At 39.8% G+C, this 23,031-nt stretch overlaps 2 protein-coding genes across 3 annotated transcripts in view; one reads left to right on the top strand and one right to left on the bottom strand.

The window, feature by feature from the left end:
• Positions 1 to 9,239, top strand: part of Nudcd1 (NudC domain containing 1) — a 45,104-nt gene extending 35,865 nt beyond the window's left edge. For both annotated transcript variants that reach the window (XM_032914970.1, XM_032914964.1), the window contains exons 9-10: positions 4,041 to 4,200; positions 7,908 to 9,239. In XM_032914970.1, coding sequence (XP_032770861.1) covers positions 4,041 to 4,200; positions 7,908 to 8,200 — 453 coding nt within the window. In that variant the 3' untranslated portion in view covers positions 8,201 to 9,239. The remainder of the gene's footprint in view (positions 1 to 4,040; positions 4,201 to 7,907) is intronic.
• The window catches only part of Emc2 (ER membrane protein complex subunit 2), an 894,248-nt gene that overhangs the window by 110,711 nt on the left and 760,506 nt on the right, over positions 1 to 23,031 (bottom strand). The gene's annotated exons all lie outside the window — the stretch shown is intronic.

Genomic DNA, 23,031 nt, shown 5'->3' with positions numbered 1-23,031 from the left:
TTACCTCCTTAACTTATATAGCTCTGTTCCTTAAATTTGAATTTTTTCATTTATGAAGTCGATAGTAGTTTTACTTCTTAGATAATGAAGATCAAGAAAGTGGGGAATAGAGATCTTCTGAGTATTTTATAGATTTCATTGGTGTACTGAATATGAATTGAAAATTCAACTTTTGATCAGGTTTCCCAATGAAGAAATTTTATTCTTGAATAGATAAATAAAATTCTTTTCTTGGTAGTAGTTTTCAGTTTAATTGGTTAGTAACAGTGAGGATTCTTTGAATTTCTTCATTCTGACTTAAAATCTTCAGAAGTCTAATTGCTTGGTGTTCCTAAGAAGACTATCAGCTGACTACTTCACATTTTCTTGATAATATTTTACTCTAATTATAGTCTTCAGCATTAAATCGACCTTATCTACAGTGAATGTGAAAATGCAGATAATATGAATTTTTTCTTATTGGACAAAAGATTTATTGAATTTAGGTAGTAAGATACATCTTTGGTACTAACAAGGAATGAGTTTCTATGAAATAAGTTGTCTAGATTAATCTTTCACATTTAATACAAAACCTATATTTAAAGCCCTGTCAGTAATCTTACTCAAATCTTTTATTTGCTCAATGTTGTATATAGAGCATCCTGAAGAACGTAACCTTCTATTGATCCCTGCATAGCGACAATGTGATCATCAGTTACCATAACATCTATTTCTATAGATGCCCATAGAGACATTTGAGGCAATTGGCATTTATTGCCTCTACAATAGGTTGCCTCAGCCTTCTCTTCAGATGCTTTCTTCCCATTGCAGCTGGCTCGCTGTATTCTTTTTTTTTTTTTTTTTTTTTTCGGAGCTGGGGACCGAACCCAGGGCCTTGCGGTTGCTAGGCAAGCGTTCTACCGCTGAGCCAAATCCCCAACCCCTGTATTCTTTGTACTACTAATAAACTATTGATTGGTACCTTCCTATACCTGACTAAGGATAAAGAAATATCTGGGCCCTGAAACCAGAGCTGTATATGCAAATGCTGTACCAGTAAACTACACTCAATAGCCCTTGTAATTATGTTTTGGACTCTGGAGCCCTTTAAACATTTAAACTAAGGAATCGCTTTCTCAGCAGCTCATGAATCCTAGAGGAATTTCGTATTGAGTATAGATGACATCCAGCACAGGTAGAGACACCCCTTCAGAAAGGAAAATTTATATCATCACATGTCACATCACTTAAGCTTCCATATGAAGAAAAGAACAAACTCTAGTCAAAACAGAAAGGAGTTGTAGAGTTGATTTTCTTTGTCAGTTAAGATAACCCATAGCATGTTTGCTGTGTTGCTGAGAGTACAGAGGATGGATGAGATGGATGATGTAGGAAAGGGTGGGTAGCCGCGTGTGGAGAACAGAACAGACAGTCCAGAAACATGTGTGCACCAGTGACCCTGGAACCCTCCAGCAACGTTCTTTAAGAAGTTGGTTGTTAGATATTCCATGTAGTCTTGTGGTCTTTCTAACTGTAAAGTGGACTATAGTATTCTCTTACTTAAGTATAGAGTCTTGGTAAATACTTTTAAAGGAAACAGTCAGACTTTAGAGACAAGACAGACTTTTACTTCTCAAGATTCTCAAGATACTTAGTAACATGGTGACTATCTTGGGTTACTGTTACTGTTAAAATGTGGCCTGAATTAAGCAAAAAAAAAAAAAAAAAAAAAAAAAAAAATCTGGTGTCATTGAGTGTTAGAAGTCCTAAAATGGCTTGTCAGGTCTGTCTGTCTGTCTGTATTGCTTTCTGACGTTCTGGGGGAGGATTCCTTCCATGCCTCTCTCCTTTCTAAAGGATGCTTACATTACTTGGCTCTTAGTCCCATCCCTTTAGCCACATGACCAGCAGTGTAGTATCCTGTAGTCACCCTCCTTTTCTGCACTTCTGTTCTTTATGTTCGTGACATTCTCTCCTCCCTCTTACAAGGAAACTTAAGAATACATTAGGTTCGCTCAGATAATCCAGGGTAATCACACCATCTGAAAATCCTAAATATATCTTTTTATTATCTAAAGAAATGTTCAGAAGTTCCAGAGACCTATAGTGTGGGTGGTCTGGATGACAGTGTTTAGCCTACACACCCAACAACAGTAATGTAGCAGTATATTTTACTGAAATATACTACTGAAAGAAAGAATGTTTAGAGTTCTGGATCTCCTAGGACTGTGAGAATAAGTATTCCAGGAACAGGTGATGATTGGTCTGTCTAGGGGAATAAGCAGAGTGTGGAAGAGGGCAGGAGGAGTCAGAACAGGTAGAGTGTGGAGTTTCTGGGCTTGTAATCAGTAGCACGTTGACATACTGTGTAGCACATGTATAGATCAGTAAGTGGCAGAAGAGAAAGTGTCCAGTCAGAGCAGGAGCTTGTGCCAAGAGACTGCCACCTGCATGCTCTAATTTGCATAGCTGAGCTCTCTCATGTGTATCCCTTTAGGTGATGGTTTATGCTTATTTCTTCCTTTCTCACTGTGGTCTAGTCATGCACAGGAGGCTGGTGGATGAGTTAGCTATAGAATTAGTGATGTTAATTCTCACTTTGCTCATGAAAGTAGGCATATTTTATGAAAATCCTGTTGCAGTTCACCCATGCATTACCTCTGTCCGGTTTGTCCTTCTGGGAAAGCCCTCGGGAATCCAGAGGAACAGCCGAGATGAGCAAGAACTGAAGCAGGGCTGGATCCATTGAGGCTTTCATAACAGACCTACTCTTTAGAACGACTTGGAAAACAAGTCTTACGTGGCCACTGACAGGCCAGAGCAAGGGAAAGAAAAAATGAGCAGTGGTGAGAACATGCCAGCCCATCCTTGCTGTGTGGAGTTTGCTCCCGGCCTACCTAAAAGTCCTGCTTTCCTGTGTTTTTCTCATGAGGTGGGAAGCTTTGCCCAGGTTGCCTTAGGGAACCAATGATCCTCCCAGTACAGCCTTTCTGGACTTTACTGACAGAGTACAAGTCAGGTCTCAGCTTCTCAGCCAACATTTTGTTCTGTTGTACTGTGAAATGTTTAGAATCAAGTTATCATTTATCATACTAGACACCCTAAGTTTAACCTTAAACCTAGCACCTACATTTGATGTTGTTTCTGTTGATATTGAAAGCTCTTAATAATGAGATGGCTGATGAAGACTATGGCTGCAACCTAGCTCTACTAATGCAGCTTCCTGTAAGTGGGATCCAACTGTGAGTCTCAAATGATGATTTCTGTAGTGGAATGTGTTCCTCAAGCATCAGTATTGCCATAACAGCTACTAACAATATTGTTGTTATTAATACTGTAATTCAGGAGCACAGTGGAGTAATTGGTAGGTAGATCTGAGATTCTATCCAATATTGTGTCTTTCCCTTACAGGCTAGAACCAATTACTCAAACTCTCAAAGCTGTACTTTCAGTTATTACGTGAAGACAACAGCTCGTCACGAGCTGGGGAGATTAGTACTTAACCCATGCCTGTTAAAAGAGTACACCCACAAGTTGTTGTACTGTTACTTATTCTTGGTAATATTCACAAGTTAACATTTGTAAGTTTAATATTTATATTCTGTGATTTAAAACTGTTCTTTTTGTCCTTTTGGTACTTTCATGTCATATGTTAAACTAACTACTAACCTTGAGGGATAGCTGGCATATTGGTTGAGAACAGAGATTTCATATCTGCAGCTTAAAACCACCCTCACTTTGGACAAGCTAAGTCACAGTGCACCACTGCTTACTTGAGCTTTAAATGAATGTAAACAGAAACATCCGTTTCAGGAGTTCTCTGAAGAATCAACCCAGTTAAGTCCTCAAAGTGTAGAACAAGCAAGACATGGCGGTGACTGGTACAGGTGTAAAATTCTAGGCTGAGACAAGAGAATTGCCAAGTACAAGGTTGGCTTGAACTGTATACTTGGAAGAATGAAGGGAAGAAAAGTTAGTTTAAGATAATTGGAGATGATGGTATATGTCAGTTATTTTCATTTATTACTAGCTTTTGGCTAAATTTATCTTTGTCACTTTAGGTGAATCTTGGCAGCAACCAGTACCTGTTCTCAGTCATTGTGGATCCTAAAGAAATGCCATGCTTCTGTCTACGCCATGATGTCGATGCTCTCCTCTGGCAGCCACACTGCAGCAAGCAGGATGACATGTGGGAGCACATTGCAACCTTCAATGCTCTAGGTAGGCAGCATTCTCCGTAGTAGCATTTCCTGTCTGCCCAAGTAGTCATCATCTTAAAACTGTGCTTTTTAATTCGAGCCCTTCATTGATTACATTACCTTGATTGGTTCGTGCTATGGTTTGGTCTTCTGTGCTCCCTTAAACTGTTAGACTAGAAAGAAGAACCTGTTCTGACAGTTGCACAGAAGATACTACAGAATGCACATGGAAGTGGCAGTGTAACCATCTGACTATGTCTCATCAGCTGTTTCTATACGTCAGTATTAGCAGGAGCTTTGGTGTTGCCATACAGCAACTTGTATTTAAATCTCTTCAAAGTACTCTTCAAAACCATCATGCAGTTGATGTACAGCCATGCACACTGTTTAGGGAAGACATACTTCATTGAACTTAAGTGCAAAAGAATCCACGCCTGGCGGTGCACACCTGCATTCCCACTGCCTGAGGAGGAAGCAGGAGGCACAAGTCTGAGGCCAGCCACAGTTAACGTAGCAAAAGTCTGACTCAAAGTCCAAGCCACAGTGAAAGCAAGAGGCCATGGTAGTGAAACAGTCATGAAAAGGACATGCACAAATGGAATGTATTTGCTAAAGAACAAAATGCTTGTTTTAAAACTACACCTTGAAAAAATTTTAAAGTATAACTATAGACTGTGCTGTTATGGATTTTATGTAATATTTTGTGGGAGTTGTGTTATGTGAATTAGCAATAGTTATTGCTTTATTTAAAGCTTATTTTAAACTGGCAGCAAAAATGTGTTGCGGTATTTTATTAATCCACTCTATACTTCCTGGGGAGTGCACACACACTTCTAGCTATTGCCCCAATGTTGTGGATTCCTGAAAGACACACATACATAGCCTTGTATTTTACATACCTTAAACAGCTCAATGGTTGGGCCACTCCCTAACTCCATGTGGCTAACACACACTCCCTCTGATACTCCTGAGTTAATACTTACTAAACCTATATTTTATCTTTGCTGCCCTGGACCCTGCTGGGCAGTCCTCCTAGAGCCACTTTCCCCTGCACCTACATGTCAGCTGTCTGACTCTTCTGCACCTTTCCGGTGTGGACTGTCTCCTATGTTCTCCTCATAGCGGGGAATCCCCTCTTCCTCCCTCCTTGGTCACTGCCTAGGAATCCCAATCTACTGGTAACTTTATTAACCAATCAAAACCAACTGGGGATAGACTTCCTTTAGTCCTAAATGCAGGACACTGCAAACAAGTTTTTGGGTAACATAATTAGCATAAGAACCCAAGTTGCTATAGCAAAAAATGTAAAATTGTAGGTTTTAAAGGCTGTTTATATAAAACTCTAATTGATGATGAAATGTGTCACTTAGCGCTTATAGCTAAACTGCCTCATAGAGACTCTTAAGTATAACATGAAATACTAAGAGGGTTGATGGATTAATTAACCACATTATTTCTGACCTTTACTGTAATTCCTATTTTGTAATTATCTCCTTTCCTTAAGGAAGAGCTAAGTTCTTCCAGGTTGCTTTTAGATGCAGAGTCTTGCGTATCTTTTGAGATGGAAATCTCAAAACGCTCTGGCAAATGAACTGTTAAATCGATTTTATATTAGTTAGTACTCGAGTTATTATGTATATTACTGTTGGAGTTTCCTGTACAGTTAATGTTCATCTACTCAAATAGAGCCCTCTATCTTCACATCCTACCTAATATTTTAAAAGCAGTGTTGATCCGCTTGTTCCTCATGACTTTTGTCACTTTGTAGAATATATAGAGACATATATGCAAATATATAAATATTCATGTACATATTTAAATCTAGTTTGCATGAGAAAATTGATTTTTTTTGTCTCCTTCCTTATATTTCCTCTTCCTACATTGTCATCTATCTTTTAATTACCTTTTCATATCTCTGTACTTACATACATTTGTGTGATAGTGCATGTGAGTGAGTGTGTGAGAGTGTCTGCATGTGCGTGCATGCGTGTATGTGTGTGTGTGTGTGTGTGTGTATGTTTATGTAGAGTCTATATGTGAAAGAATGCATGATGTATTTGTCTGAGTCTGACTGATTTCATTTAACATGGTAATGTCCATTCATATCCATTCCCTTGTGGTTTATAATTTTGTTCTTTATAGGTGAATATGCAAGTGTGTATCACACTTCCTTTATGTATTCATCTGCTGATGGGTATCTAAGCTAATTCTACGTCTTTACTTCTGTAAATAGTGCTGTCCTGGGTGCAAGCATCTCTGGTTTCTTCCATTCTATGACCAAGCTAGACTGGATCGTATGGTAGTGGTGTCCTTACAGTCGCACTGGTTTCTGTCTTGTCTGTACCAGTGCACACTCCCATCAGCACCATTCTTCTCAACATTTATTGTCCTTCCTTTCCTCAGGAACAGCCATCCTGAGTAACTCAGGTAGAATGTCAATGTAGATCTAATTTGAATTTTCACATTAACATGCTGAACATTTTTCTAAATGTACAAGACCTTTGTACTTCATCTTGAGAAAGTTACCTGTTCATTCCATCACCCGTTTATCCACTGGACTGTTTGCTTTGGCATAATTCAGTGAGTTCTTTATATATTCTTGATATAAAATCTCTCAGAAATACAGAAAGCAAAGAGAGTCTTGCATTCCGTAGGCTGCCTTCTCAGCTTCCCTTGTTTCCTGACTGCATTACCTTTTTACTTCTGCACAGTACAGTATGTGAGTTTTGGGGTAGTCTTTCCCAAAAAGGCCCTTCTTTTGCTTGTCAATTGTTACCACTTGTTTTTCTCTACTAGTTTCAGAATCTCGGGTCTTAAAAGTTTTTGATCGACTTTGAATTGATTCCTCTCCATGTGGATATCCTGTTTCCCAGTAGGACTTGTTACAAAGGCTGTAGAATGTCTAGTGTTTGTTAGTGACAGTGTCTCTGTTTGCTCATGCTCTGAGGTGACCCCTGTGAAAGGGTCATTCCACTCCCAAAGGTGTCTGACCCACACCATGGGTTGAGAAACTCCACTTCACACCATTCCGTTTGTCTGTATGTCCGTTTTTGTGTCTGTACTATGCTGCCTTTGTTCTGTGGCTCAGTAGTATGGCTTGAGATCAATAACTGCCATAGTAACCCTAGCCATTACCTTCTGCTTAGGAGTCCCTTGGCTATCTTGGGTCTTTTGTGTTTCCATGAGTTTTAGAATTGTATTGCCCATTTCTCTAAAGAATGTCATTAAAATTTATATGAGATTTTTTTAAACTGTAAACTACTTTCACTAACATAGCTATCTTCATGCAGATCCATCGGCACGGGAGGGAGGCTTTTGTATAATGTGGAGCTGTTTTGCTTTGTTTTTGTTTTTTAATTTGTCATTGTATTCCTAGGGTTACTTTTTTATTTTTTAAAACTAGGGATTAAAGTTTTTATGTATTTGGTATTTAAGACTTTAGATTTTTATTATTTCATTGTACAGAGTTAAACAGAAGTCTAATGTGCTTTTGTTGACGAGCAGAAGCCTTGTTTGTGCCTTAGGAATTAAAGTTATATTTTTGCATGTCTTAGAAGAAACTGTGGATCGCTGTTAATGATGCTGAATTCATCCATTGTTGACTGTTAATCGTTAATGGTATTTGTGTGACTTCCATATTTAAATTTGTGATGGAATATTAAGTGTTAAATTGTGATTTTTCTCTCTTCAGTCTGACAAATATGGGTTTTTTTCTTGTATTTTTGGCAGGTTACGTGCAAGCATCAAAGAGAGACAAGAAGTTTTTTGCGTGTGCTCCAAATTACTCATACGCAGCGCTCTGTGAGTGCCTTCGCCGAGTGTTCATCTACCGGCAGCCCACCCCCATGTCCACAGTGCTGTACAACAGAAAGGAGGGCAGGCATGTGGGGCAGGTTGCTAAGCAGCAAGTCGCAAGCCTAGAAACCAATGATCCCATTTTAGGCTTTCAGGCAACAAATGAGAGGTTATTTGTTCTCACTACCAAAAACCTCTTTTTAATAAAAGTAAATACGGAGAATTAATCTTCCAACATTTGGCTAAAAGGTATTCAGTAGTACCTGGAGGGCGGAACAGTTGTACTGTAATTTGATAAGTTTTGGCATGTTGAATAAGAATATCTTTTATGAAGTTTTATTTTTAAAGGATCCTGGAGATGTATTGAATAGATTATAAATCTATAAAAGCTGTAGGATAGATGAAGCTACAGGTTTAGAGAACACTGGCTTCTGTAAAAATATGGTGATCTTGGCAAATACAGTTATTTTTTAAAACCTGAGGATCGAATCTCAACTTTTATATGAAACATGTACAATTCAGTGTTTAAAAATAAAAATATTTATCATGTACTTAGCTCATTGTTTAGATTGGTACAGTTGTTTCTGTAGTAGTATTTTAAAATACTGAGTATTTTAAAAGTATATTAATGGGCTGAAATCTACATACAGAATTGCTTTGCGTCTGCATAGAGTTGTAAGAATATAGCAGTTCTGACAAAATTTGGTTATAAACCTTGTTTCATAGTAAGCAGACATTTATGTATTATCTCTACCACATTGGAAAAGGTTATACATTTTCCATTATTTATAACAAAGTTCCACAAAACTCAGGTGTCTAAGAGTTTATTCCAGCATATGGGAAACTAAAGCTGGAAAGTTACCAGATCAAGGCCATCCTGGGCCACATAGCAAAACCTTGTCTCAAAACAGAAACAACATAGGGCTTATGGATTTCATGGTTCTCTGAGTTGTCTCTTGTCCTCTAGTAGTCTAAACTCTGCTTCCGACCATGATACTGAAACATACTCTAAAGCAAACCAGGGTGCAAGAGTTTGCTAGCTTTGTTTCTCATTTTTGCTATAAATATGGACAAAATGAGTCCCAGGGCCAACTCTATAAACAGACAGCAGGTCTGTGGCACATTAGAGTCCTTGCTGGGACAGTCGTATAGGATAGATATTAATGCATTTGTCTCACTAAGTTCCCCTTACGTTTCCAACAGTTTATTCTATCTACACATCAATTTTTTCTCCACAAATAAAATCTGTGGTTCAGACTTCTCCAATCCTGTGGATTGTTCTGTTTTTATTTTTACATTACCATTAGAGATCATGAACCCTCACATGTACTCAAGAACTCAAATTGGCAGACAATATATATTGTGGACAATATCTGTAGTAATGTGTATTTGGCTATCTGGAACAAATACTTGACCAAATTAGATTTAAAAAGTATTTGTTCTGAGGAGATAGCTCTATTTATTAGTAAAGTGCTTGCCAAATACACATAGGACCCAAGTTTAGATCCCTGTTACCCACATTAAATATGAGTACATAAAAAAGGAAAGGAAAGAAAAACAAGTAGGCATAGCTGTATGTTTCACAGCACTAAGGCACAGACAGAGAGAGATCATTGCTGGCCACACAGTTTATCAAAATTAGTGAGCTCCAGGTTCTGTGAGACCCCATCTCATCAGAGAAAGTGTAGAATGAGCAAAGCACTTGATGTCAATATTTGACCTTCACATGCATTCATATTGTTTTAGTGGGGTTTTTACTGCTGTGAACAGATAACATGACCAAGGCAACTCTTATAAGAACAAAATTTAATTGGGCTGGCTTACAAGTTCAGAGGTTCAGTTCATTATCATGAAGATGGAACATATAGGTAGGCATGGTGCAGAAGGAACTGTGGGTTCTACAACTTCATCTGAAGGCTGCTATGAGGTTACTGGCTCCCAGGCACCTAGGAGAAGGGTCTTAAAGCCCACACCCACAGTGACACACCTACTCCAACAAGGCCACTCTTTCTAATAGTGCCACTCTCGGGGCCCAGCATATACAAACCATCACACATGCATATGTGCGCGTAGACTCATAAACATATATATATAGATACATATTTATGTAATATATATGTGTGTGATATAAATATCTCACACACACACACACACACACACACACACACACACACATTTAGCCAGTATTTAACTGGTTATTTTTAGTTAGGTCGTATTGACGTTAGTTTAACTCTGTTGGTGCTATTTTGACTAGGTTCACTGTTTGGAGGAAGTTCTCACTATGTAGCCCAGTCTGGCCTAGAATTCCTTCTTACATTTTTCTTACCTTAGCATTCTAAAATTCCTGAACCAGAGTACCCAGCACCCAGTTTCAATTTAATTTTGACTGAATTTTAATTTTAGTGGATATGACTTCTTGAATTCATTCCCCAGCACAGAGAGTGAGACTTAAAGGAAGGAAAGAGGTAAGGAAGGCCAACAGTCTTGAGAGACAAAAGAGTAAGAAAAAGAGGAAATCTACATTAAAATTCTATTAAGTCAGTGGTAGAGCAGTTATCTACCAGTATAGATCACTGAGCATGGTCCCTCCTTTTATAATCAGCCTATACACAAACTTACAACTCTGAATAGAAGTCAGAATGGGATTGGAGATCTCAGTGGGCCAGCTTAAAAGATCCCAAGATGACTACCATTTGTGAGGGTTTCTAATAAAGAACAAAGGAGCTTCAACCTCATCCCTTCAGAGTTAATCCAAGTGAGCCTTTCAGTCACCTGGTAGGGGAGTAGGGGTCCAGAAAGCCCTCTGTTCTGGGGACTCAAAGAAATAGTATAAAATATGCCTAAAAACTCAAGGCAGTACAATAGTCTAGAGAGGCCATTGCATGCCTTTCACCTTCAACACCCCTGTCCTCCTAGCTGGTTTGGTCCTTGCTCTTCTTACCCTCGAGACCGGCCCTTTTTGTCTTGTAATAAACTCTGCCTGTCTTCTACACTGCGTTTCGTGTGTGTCTTGTCTGGATACTTTCAACAGAGTTGAAAGCCCTGTTTGTTGGTGCCCAGTGTTGTAAACTGAGTAAGTAATTCAGCTCTTTGTCAGAACGCAGTTTTGCAATGAGCAATTTAATGGCCTAATATTATTTTAGAACAATCCCTCCCTGTTTAGAATAAAGATGTATGGTTTGGCTATAGGGAAATTGTGAACACTTTCAAGATTAAAAGGTTCTGCCAACTTTACTTTCTGTATCCCTCTTGGTGTCACAGAATGTGCATTTTCACTATATATATAATGTATATACATATCTTAAATATATATCTTTGAGAAGTATATTTGGGAATGAGTTAAAAAATCTTATTCATAAACTCAGAAATAGAACAAAGTGTGGCATGTATAGTCTCAGACACACGCACACACAATTCAACGTGAAGTCAGGCCTCTTTTAAAAACATAGAAAAACTGGCCTAAACTGACTTGGGCAAAAAGAAGCATAGTAATTCATATTACCAAGAAGTCCAAAAACAGAGCTGAACACTGGCAGGTGGTAGATGACATTATCAAGTCCTGTTTTCTCTTACAACCACTGAGCTCCGTCTCTCAGTTGGCTATATATTTTGAAAAGTTTTTCCATAGTGCACTGACAAATAATACAAGTCTTTAAACACCATCACTGTCATATCCAATAAATTTTTGTTACAAAGATTACAGCAAATACTTATTGTGAACCTAAATGGGTCAAGTGCCCACTTGAGTAAATCACGGTCACCATGGATTTTGCATTTGCACAGTACCCACTGGCTTATTTTTAGTGATATTCTCTATACTGCTGCCAAGAATGGATCCAGTCACATACGGATACAACATGGAGTTAGAAATGATAGTGTGGCTTCCCATGTAAAGGATGCTCAAAATACAGAAAATGTATACTGAGAAGCCATCGCATTATAAGAAAAGTTAGTAAAAATGGAAATTTAACAAACTAGGATTATCTGGAGATAATTAAAATTTTGATAAATTTTAATTCCTAACTTAAAATGATTTAACTGCTACTAAACATTGACTGAGATTCAAAAGAAAAAATGTAATTCAAAAAACAAAGCTTTTTGATGGGTGGTGGTGGCACACACCATTAATCCCAGCACTTGGGAGCACTCTGGAGGTAGGCGGATCTCTGAGTTCAGGACAAGCCTGACTACAGAGTCCAGGATAGCCAGAACTATACTTTTTGTGTTGTCCTTGGAACACTGATTGACAGCTATCTGAAACCTTGAATCTGTCTTGAGAAACCAGAGGTTTGGGGCAGGGAAATAAAAAAAACAATGCTTTTCAAAATGGAAGCCGTTAAACAGCACTTATGTGCAGTCACAGCTGCTCCCTAGAGATGGTCACCTCCACTCTCACTACAAGCACTGAAACCTTTGATTGCCCTGTGCTCAGAGACTTGAGACATCATCAGAATTCACTTAGAGGCGTTGCCACTCTGTTCATGGAGTCTTTGTTGTGTCCTATGTTTTCTGTCCTTCCTTAGCCTTCAGTGTCCCATGTAAGCTCCTGCTTTTCCGTCTTTCATGGAACACTGGTTGATAGCTCCCCAAATCCCTGAATCCATCTTCTCAGTTGCTGTTCTTAAGATCTCTCTTCTTCACTAAAGGAAGTCTTTTTTTTTTTAACTTTTGTGTTATCATTTGAACTGACTAACATACAATATGCTGCACGATTAAATTGGGAAATTAAATATACGTTGATCACCTTTACCTGCCATATAATTCCTAAGTCTGTAGATGTAGTTTTGTTGAAGCCAAAACATATTCATCTATTAAAAAGCTCCCCAAATGCAGCATGTTGGGGGCTCCTTTAATCTACAAAAAGAGAAAGTGTATTTTTGTAAGATGGTGGATGGCCAGCCCCCTGTAGAAGTTACCTACAGGTAGCTTCTGAACTCATCTTCAGCTTTAATCAGGCCCCAGCTCCCTTCCTGGCCAATATGCATCTCTCTGTCCATGATTTTGTCCAGATTAAGGCTGCTTTCTTTGGCCCATTTCCCACATACTCAACTCTGCTTCCCTCTCACATACTAAATCCGCTTCCATTCTCTCTTACTGTAAATCCATAGTGTAGTAAGCAATAACCTGCATGTTAAGTTGTCTTGAAATCTCTTCTGCATAACATTGTAGCCCTTTGCTTTTGAATTTACCCTCATCCAATGTTACAGTGCACAGGTAAACGTTTCTTTGTAATGGTTGGTTTTAATGTCAACTTGTCACAGCGTAGAATCACCTCCATAGAGAGCCCCAGCTGAAGGACTAAGCCACTTGGTGTGTAAAGACGGATCCCCTTCAGCTAGCCAACCAGATAGGAAAGGGCATTGCAGAAGGAAGTGTGTCTTGCCAGCTGTTTGCTCACTCGGCCTTCCTGATTGCTCTCTTGTTGGTCCTGCTCTTTGTTCCTTGCTGAAAGTAGAATCAGCATTTCCAAGCTTTCATCCTGGACTAGCAACCGGTGGCTCTCCAGAAACTTCCTAGGCTTCCAGTACCAGACTGGGCCTACTGAGACACTGTGCTTGGTAGACTTGAGTAACTACTGGTCACTCTCCCTTAGTGGAGAGCGCTATTCTAGGACTATTCCGACTGTTGAGTTGCCCAGCCTCAAGGACTGACGGCTATGTTCTCGGCATCTGAGATGTCGTCACTTGGCTATCATTACTATTTAAAAGCTTAATTAATATCTGCTATATATATTCATCTTGATTCAGATATGTGTATATATTGATCCTGTTCCTCTAGAGAACCTGAATGATACACCGTGATGAGCCCCTTTCAGAATCTGTGCCCCTCTCACCCGGTAACTCCTTGCATTTCAATTGGCATTGCAGTCTTCTGGACTCCCACCAGATGGCCCATAAGCTCTGCTTCCCTATCTTAACATTCTAGGGCTTGTCTAAACCACAGCTCCAAACTCCTTAACATTAATTCCACAAACCAATGAACCATGTTCATCACTGCAGCATCTCCTCTTTGCAATAACAATTTTGTATATAATTATTTTTCTCCCCACTGGGACAAGAAACAACTGAAGGAGGACAGGTTTTGTGCTGTAGATTAGGAGATACAGGCTGTTATTATACAGACCTGGAGGAGCAGGAGCAGCAATTAAATGTAGAGCAGAAGGATGCTCACGTTGGGGTGGACCAGGAAACAGATGGAAATCTTGGTGTTCATCTGGATTTCTGCTTTTCTTGGGCCTGTCATGGGATGATGCTGCATATTTAAATGTGGATCCTCTCTCTTCAGCCACCCATCTTTGGAAACCCTCAAAGGAACGTAAAGGTGTGTCTCCTAGGTGATTTTGAATCTAGCCTTTGGCAATGAAGATAGTCAAAGGTATTTGGGGGACAAGAGTGTTCATGATAGACTAATAAAATGCAGAACGTGTATGAGAGGGGAGTACCAAAAGTTAAGTCTAAATTTTAAGTTATGGTGTTCAAGGGCCCAGGTTTGTTTCTACTACAATTTAAAAAAAAAAAAAAAAAAAAAACAAACGTTTTAAGGGTTTAAATTGAAAAAACATTGTACAAGTATATGGACAGCAGAGGAACTGGAGGGGCGAGTTAGTTCAGCATGAAGGCTAGAATCAGGGTGTTTCCAAGAGCTCCTGAGGATTGACAGAATAATGGCAGAGGCAGGCAAAGCAGAGGGAGATAGGCAATACCAACAAGAGTGGCAAAGGAACCATGAAATGAAATACTACTGTGCCTGTTTCTCTTTAATTGTCCTTTTAGGATTAGAGAAAAATGTAGAAGAAATATAAAAACAATTAAGTCATTCTCTCTCCAAACTCCAGTCATAAATTCCTTTGAAAAACTTACCCCCATGTAAGGGCAGAATTCTCCTTTCAGAAGCAATAGCAGAATCTCTTGAGATCTTGAAATAAGATGAATGGGCACACCTTCAGCTTACATATTTAGTGGCAGGTTGAAGTTTGTACCTTGAAAGGCTACTGAAGCAAATTCGTCTAGAGCTGCACTTTGAGCCAGAACACTTTATACATCAATCCTGTTTTTATACCAACCTTAAAGAGAAAATAAGTAGCTGGTCTGAGCTTCACAACCGGTAAGTGGTGAAGCCTTGATTTGAGCCAAGGTAGTCTAGGGTGTGATGGACCTCGCCAGTTTTCAGGCCTGCTTTCTACAAACAGCAGCGTATCAGTGTTTTCCTTCAGTGCTAAGAACCAGGATAGCCAGGAGAGTAGCACTGGGCAGTGTCTTGAGATGTGTCAATGTTTTTGTGATTCTAATGGAGATGCCTTCATCTCTGTTCCAGGACTCTAGAATTATAGACACACAGTTGGGTCTCAACAATTGCTTTCCTTTTGGTATTTGCAACTTTTCTTGAAGTTGTCAAAATTCAGTATCTTCAAGGACAAGGGCTTTGGGAAAGTGGATAAATGTTCTCAAACCCATGAGAAAACTTCATTTCTGATTTTAGAAGCTTATGATCTTATCTTATACATGGTAGGCTAGGTTAATTTCCACTGTGATTTTCATGAACACTGGTTTTTGAATTGCTTCTAAATGAATTCTGTTTTAATGACTTCCCCTGAGCTCTGAAGGAGCCATGACTCCAGCTGTGGGATAGTTCCTAATTAGGCTTTGAAAGGTTATTATATCTTGGAACCGTGAAAAGTTCAGTTGTTCCTGAACAGCTTGCTTTCAGACAATGGCTCATCTGTAGGCTTATGTGTGCTTGTTTGCTTTGTTTTTAAATTGCTTAAACATTTCCTGAAGAAAGAGAGTGCATAGCAGTTGTCTTGCGTAGGTTAATAGAAGCCAGTTCTCTCCTAGCATATGAACCGCAGGATCCAATTCAGGTTCTCAGGTTTGACATAGAACCTTTACCTGCTCAGCTCTCTTACTGGCCCTCATATTTCTAGATTTTCAACTCTGTCCTCCAACTCTTGGCTCTATTTTGTTTTCATCCGTGCACATGACACTAGCTTTGGTCAAATCTATTTGCCTTTCTGTCCCTTCCAGTTCCTCCAACATCTGCCCCTCAACACCACTTTTCCTTTTACCTGCATGTGCTCTCCTCTTTCTTTTCTTTTAAACCTGTTGAGTCCATGTAATGTTGCATGTATATGCAGAACAGTAGGACTGTCTACTGGAGCATATGTGGACTTTTGGGGATCATATCACTGAAGGACACTCACTCTCCCTCTTCCAACAGCCTTTAGTAATAGTTCCGCAGTGCAGATGGAACTGTGTGGGCCCCTTCCTCTTTCCTTGCTTTTTGTTTCTGTCTTTCTTTTTAAAAATAAGTTCTCTGGATGCATTTTCCATAAGGTATTATTGCAATCTCTGTTTAATCTTGGCCTAAAAGCACTCGTTTACCTGCCTGTACACCTTGTTTTACCAGGATAGGAGTCATCTAAACTCCCTGATAAGCTCAGTGTTCATGAATCCTTTACATAGCAGGAAAGCCTGGGTGCTATTTGCCAAGTCTGCCTACTGTGAAGACAGATGCAATGACAGATTTTTTTTTTTTTTACATGACTGAAGTTCTCTGGTAGAGATATAACTAGCAGCTCTCATTGCCTCCCTCGTAGGACTTTGAAAGCATGATTCAGAAGGGTTTAATCCCTGAAGAGAGGTTGAGGAGTGAGGCAACCATGTGTCTCGTAAGAATTGTGTTCTCTCAGTATTAACAAGTATTAATCTGAGGTCTAGCAATACCATGACGACACAATATACAAATTCCAGACTGATGTAGACTTAGACATTCTAGTTGACTCATGATAATAAAGCACCAAAGATAATGGGTTTGGTGAAAAATTCTGATTTTAATCAACAGGGAGATTCAATTTGGCCAAACATATTCATGGCTGGTTGAGAGGAAGTAATGAAAATCACATCTCCCAATGTTTTCCAAGAGTTGTATTTAAAACCACATTAAAAGAGATTGCTGTATGTTTATATCATTACTTTGTTTCATCAACAGAGAAATAATGTGTTGAGAGGAAAATTTCTTAAAATTATGTTAGCTTATTTTCCCCATTCTACATGTCAAAAATTAATCATAATAAGAATCCTAGGATTCATTAGTTTGGAACATATTCATTGTTGTACTGATGTTCCAATTAAATAAGAATCTAAAGTAACAAAAAATAAAATAACAGACTGAAGAGGGAATTAAGGTTGTTAATGTGCTAGCCTTAAACTAGAAAGATTGGGAATCCCCATGTAATCTAAAGGGCACTGAAGTATAGAAGTATTGTATAGCATAGAGAAAACTAGGCTATTGCTGGCTTCCATGAGGAAAGAGGCTTTGAGTCACGAATGCATGAAGCCTGTGGCAGCTATAAAAGCAAAGAAAACACAAAAAAGGAAAAGAAAAGAAAAGAATGACCCCTATAGCCTCCCAAATATGCTGCCTTGAAAATAGCTTGACACTAGTACTGTCAGACTTTGCTTCAGACTTCTGGCCTCCAGAACTCTAAAATAATCAGTTTGTATTTGAATTCATTTGTTTGTTTTCTGCAGCCAAATATCAGATACACAGGGTATGTGTAAATTTTGATTTTTTTTTTAATTTTCATTAGTTCCTTGTGAATTTCACATCATGTACCCCAGTCACACTCATCTCCCCCCTTCTTACCACTCTCCATCCATGCAACCTCCCCACAACAGAGAAAAAAAATCTCATCGTGGAAGCTGTACTTTGTCGAAATGTGTCCTACAGTATACCCTTTTATCCACATTTCTTTGCTTTCAGATTCTCTTTGCAATGATTTGTTGGTCTGGTTTGAAGCCTCTGGCTTCTACTATTCTGTCAATACTGAACCTTCACTGGAACCTTCCTGTTGTTGCCCTGTGTCATGAAGATCCTGTTGTTCTATATCTGTAGGACTAGCCCCTTCATGCACTATAGCAGTTCATCAATGGTGTAGATGTTGGGATGGGCCAATTCAAGCTCAGATTCTGGGCATGAGAAATATCAGCCAACTGACTAGCTCTTCTGCTCTCCTGCCCTCTGGGCCACCTCACCAGCAACCACCCTACCACTCCACCTCCTGCAACCAGGACCAGCTCAATCCTTCTCTCTAGGCAAGATGCAGGGCTGTCTCTCCTGAGTATTGCACTGGCTGTGATGGCCTTAGGGCCAGCTCTCCTATATATCTCTTAGCAAGGGGACATCTCTTCTGCCCATGTCACTGCTATAGGAGACAAGTGGCCAAGCCAGCTTTCCCACACCCATGCCCTCTGAGCTGTCTTTCTCATGCCTCAGCCAGGAGAGGTAACTGCCCAGGCTAGTGCAGGACCTGCTCTCTAAAGAGCTGTAGCTAGTGAGGGGCAAAGCTTGCTCTTTGCTGTCATGACCCCATGGCCAGGTCTTATGCCTACCTCAGGAGGTGAGGCATGAGGAGGATAACTTATTTTTTCCTGGTCCACACCACTGCACTGGAGATAAGTGGTAGGACCAGCTCTTGAATGCTATCCTGGAGAAGGGGGTTCTTACCCATAACTCCCACCATGTGAGGGGGCTGCTCTCCTGAGAACTACAGATGGCTAGGGGCTAGGTCAGCTGTACTGTTTTCAAGCCCCCAAAGCAAGCACTCCCACAATGCCCAGGTCAGGACTGGGGTGAGATCTGCACAGCCTTCATATCAACATGTCCCAGAGACATTCCTGCCTGATCTTTGGTGGTAAGAGAACCCTGCTTCTGCAGGGCCATGGACCCAGACATGGCCTCCAGTGGCAGGGCAGGCAAGAACCTCCTCATGATCCCAGGTATCATTGCCAGCTACTCACATCAAGATGTTCCTCATGGGTACTCAAGTCTCCAGTTCTGCCTTTCATCATTGTGCCCTCATCCTTCTGTTTCTCCACCACTAACTTGTTCCTCTTAGTGGGGTCCAGGATCTCTGAATGTCTGGGGTCATCTTATGTGTGGTCTTAAGAGTGCCCTGCCAAGCTCAAGCATTGTGGCATAGAGTAGAGGTCCTCTCAGGCATGGTCTGCTTCCTCAGGCCTGCATGGCACCATGCTTGTACTCATCTCCGGTTAGCTCCCTTTTCAGGACCCCATGGTGCCAGTCCAGTGGTTGTCTTGGTCTCTATCTTCTCTAGTTCTAACAAGTGGCCCCATGTGAGTGAGGGTCATCTGTCTTGGGCTTACTCTCACCCAGTGTGAGTGATCTCAGGTGGGGTTCCAGTCTCCAGCTTAGGAGTCTCTAGTCCACATACAGGGAGCCATTTCCAGCCTGCACATGTCAGAATGGTGGTTGTCTCATGCTTGCTCCTGGTCTTGGCCTGCAGGACCAGGATTGACATTGATAGTCATCACCCCCCTCCCCAAACAGGGAATGTTAGACTACTAATCATTTGGATATTCATAGGTCAGAAACTCAATTACCATAGATGGAGAAACCAAGATTTTTCCATGACAAAATTTACACAATATCTTTCCACAAATTCAGCCAAAGGATAATAGATGGAAATCTCCAACACAAGGAGGGAAACTACACCCTAGAAAAGGCAAGAAAGTAGTCTCCTATCAACTAACCCAAAAGAAGATAGCCACATAAACATAATCCTACCTCTAACAACAAAAATAACAAGAAACAACAATCATTGGTCCCTAATATCTCTCAACATCAATGGACTCAATTCCCCAATAAAAAGACATAGACTAGCAGACTGGTTACATAAAGAGGACCCGGCATGTTGCTGCATACAGGAAACACACATCAGTGACAGACAACCTCAGAGTAAAAGGCTAGAAAAAAATTTTCCGAGTAAATGGTCCCAAACAACAAACTGGTGTAACCATTCTAATATCGAATAAAATAGACTTTCAACCAAAAGTTATCAAAAAAGATAAAGAAGGACACTTTCATATTCATTAAAGGAACAATCCAGCAAGATGAACTCTCAATTCTAAATATCTATGCTCCAAATTTAAGGGCACCTACATCCATAAAAGAAACCTTACTAAAGCTCAAAGCACACATTTCACCTCAAACAATAATAGTGGGAAATTTCAACACCCCACTCTCATCAATAGACAGATCATGGAAACAGAAACTAAACAGAGACACAAAGAAACTAACAGAAGTTATGAACCAAATGAATTTAACAGATATTTATAGAACATTCCATCATAAATCAAAAGGATATACCTTCTTCTCAGCACCTCATAGTACCTTCTCCAGAACTGACCATATAATCGATCACACAACAGGCCTCAACAGATACAAGAAGATTGAAAAAAATCCCATACATCCTCTCAGATCACCATGGACTAACACTGGTCTTCAATAACAAAACAACAGAAAGTCCACATACACATTGAAGCTGAACAATACTCTACTCAATGATAACCTGGTCAAGGAAGAAGGAAAGAAATTAAAGACTTCTTAGAATTTAATGAAAATGAAGGCACAACATACCTAAACTTATGGGGCACAATGAAATCAGTGCTAAGAGGAAAACTCATAGCTCTGAGTGCTTGCAGAAAGAAACAGGAGAGAGCATATATCAGCAGCTTGGCAGCACACCTAAAAGCTCTGGAAGAAAAAGAAGCAAATATACCCAGGAGGAGTAGAAGGCAGGAAATAATCAAACTCAGGGCTGAAATCAACCAAGTAGAAACAAAAAGAACTATACTAAGAATCAACAAAACCAGGAGCTGGTTCTTTGAGCAAATCAACAAGATAAATAAACCTTTAGCCAGACTAACCAAGAGAGAGTATCCACATTAACAAAATTAGAAATACAAAGGGAGATATAACAACAGAATCTAAGGAAATTCAAAAAATCATCAGAAAAGCCTATACTCAACAAAACTGGAAAATCTGGATGAAATGGACAATTTTCTAGACAGATACCAGGTACCATAGTTAAATCAGGATCAGATAAAGCATCCAAACAACCCCACAACCCCTAAAGAAATAGAAGCAGTCATTTAAGTCTCCAAACCAACAAAAGCCCAGGACCAGATGGGTTTAGTGCAGAATTCCATCAGACCTTCATAGAAGACCTCATACCAATTCTGTCCAAATTATTCCACAAAATAGAAACAGACAGAGCAAACTATTTCACATAATAGAATCATAAGGAGCACCACTCAATTCCTTCTATGAAGCCACCATTACACTTATACCTAAACCAAACAAAGACCCAACAAAAATGAAAACTTCAGAACAATTTCCCTTATGAATACCGATTATCGATGTAAAATTAGTCAATTAAATTCTCGCAAGTGGAATCCAAGAATACATCAAAACCATCATCCATCATGGTTAAGTAGACTTCATCCCAAGGATGCAGGGATGGTTCAATATATGGAGATCCATCATCATAATCCACTATATAAACAAAATAAAAAAAAATACCAAACACATGATCTTCTCATTAAAAACTGAGAAAGCATTTGACAAAATTCAACACCCCTTCAGGATAAAAGTCTTGGAAAGGTCATGAATTCAAGGCCCATATCTCAACATAGTAAAAGCAACATACAGCAAACCAGTAACCAACATCAAACTAAATGGAGAGAAACTTGAAACAATCCCACTAAAATCAGGGACTAGACAAGGCTGCCCATTCTCTCCCTACCTATTTAATATAGTACTCAAAGTTCTAGCCAGAACAGACAGCAAAACAAGGTCAATGTAACGCCCACCTCATCCAGCAAGGAAGACGCAACACCGTTGGATTCTTCTCAACAGCCTTTATTGCAGGAACACCTCATTGTTGATACGGGGGACCCCGAGCAACAAAGGCACCAGCCTTATATACAAAACAGGCTATGGCTATATACTTGTCCTCTAGGGATTGGTGGAGCATGAAATACCTCATTAGCATGAATATCACTCCAGTCTGATAGCTGCCGGAGAAATGCCAAGGACATGCGCTTTGTGGGTGTTAACACAAACGACCACCAGATGTCAGAGCCATCTTTTATCTATATGTGCCACTCCCTACAGGTCAAAGGGATACAAATTGAAAAAGAAGAAGTCAAAATATCAATGATATGACAGTATACTTATGTGACCCCAAAAATTCCACCAGAGAACTCCTAAACCTGATAAACAACTTCAGCAAAGTGGCTGGGTATAAAATTAACTCAAACAAATCAGTAGCCTTCCTCTACTCAAAGGATAAACAGGCTGAGAAAGAAATAAGGGAAATGACACCCTTCACAGTAGTCACAAATAGTATAAAATACCTCTGTGTGACTCTAACCAAGCAGGTAAAGATCTGTATGACAAGAACTTCACGTTTCTGAAGTTTGAAATTGCAGAAGGTGAAAGGATCTCCCATGCTCATGGACTGTCAGGATTAATATTGTAAAAATAGCCATCTTGCCAAGAGCAATCGACATATTCAATGCAATCCCTATTAGAATTCCAAATCAATTCTTCATAGAGTTAGAAAGAGCAATTTGCAAATTCATTTGGAATAACAAAAAACCCAGGATTAGTGAAAACTACCTTCAACAGTAAAAGAACTTCTGGGGGAATCACCATCACTGAACTCTGCAGGGAGCCAAGCATGCTCTGTCTCAGGACTTTTTCTCAGGAATGCTTCAGGCTCACTTTTATGTCTTGGGCCCTGTGTGGCCTTCCTGCTTGCTTGTCTTTTTAAGCTGCTGCCCTGAAGTAAAGTTTGAGAGCTTGATCAGACAATTGACTTGTTCTCTTTCTTTGTGCCTCCTGTCCCCCATTCTTTTGCCCCCTCCTCAGGTCTCTGCTGAACACCCCCCCGCACCCCCGCAGGTTGCAGCAGAACTCAAGCTGTATTACAGAGCAATAGTGATAAAAACTGTATGGTATTAGTACCAAGACAAACAGGTAGATGAATGGAATAGAATTGAAGACCCAGAAATGAACCCCCCACACCTATGGTCACTTTATCTTTGACAAAGGAGCTATAACCATCCAGTGGAAAAAAGATAGCACTTTCAACAAAATGGTGCTGCTTCAACTGGAGGTCAGCATGTAGACGAATGCAAATCGACTATTCTTATAGCTCTGTTCAAAGCTCAACTCCTAGTGGATCAAGGAC

This window comes from Rattus rattus, chromosome 1, assembly GCF_011064425.1.
Source record: "Rattus rattus isolate New Zealand chromosome 1, Rrattus_CSIRO_v1, whole genome shotgun sequence".
In the NCBI taxonomy this organism is placed as follows: domain Eukaryota; kingdom Metazoa; phylum Chordata; class Mammalia; order Rodentia; family Muridae; genus Rattus; species Rattus rattus.
Note: the sequence above shows the minus strand (reverse complement) of the source record. Positions and strands in the feature narration are given on the sequence as shown.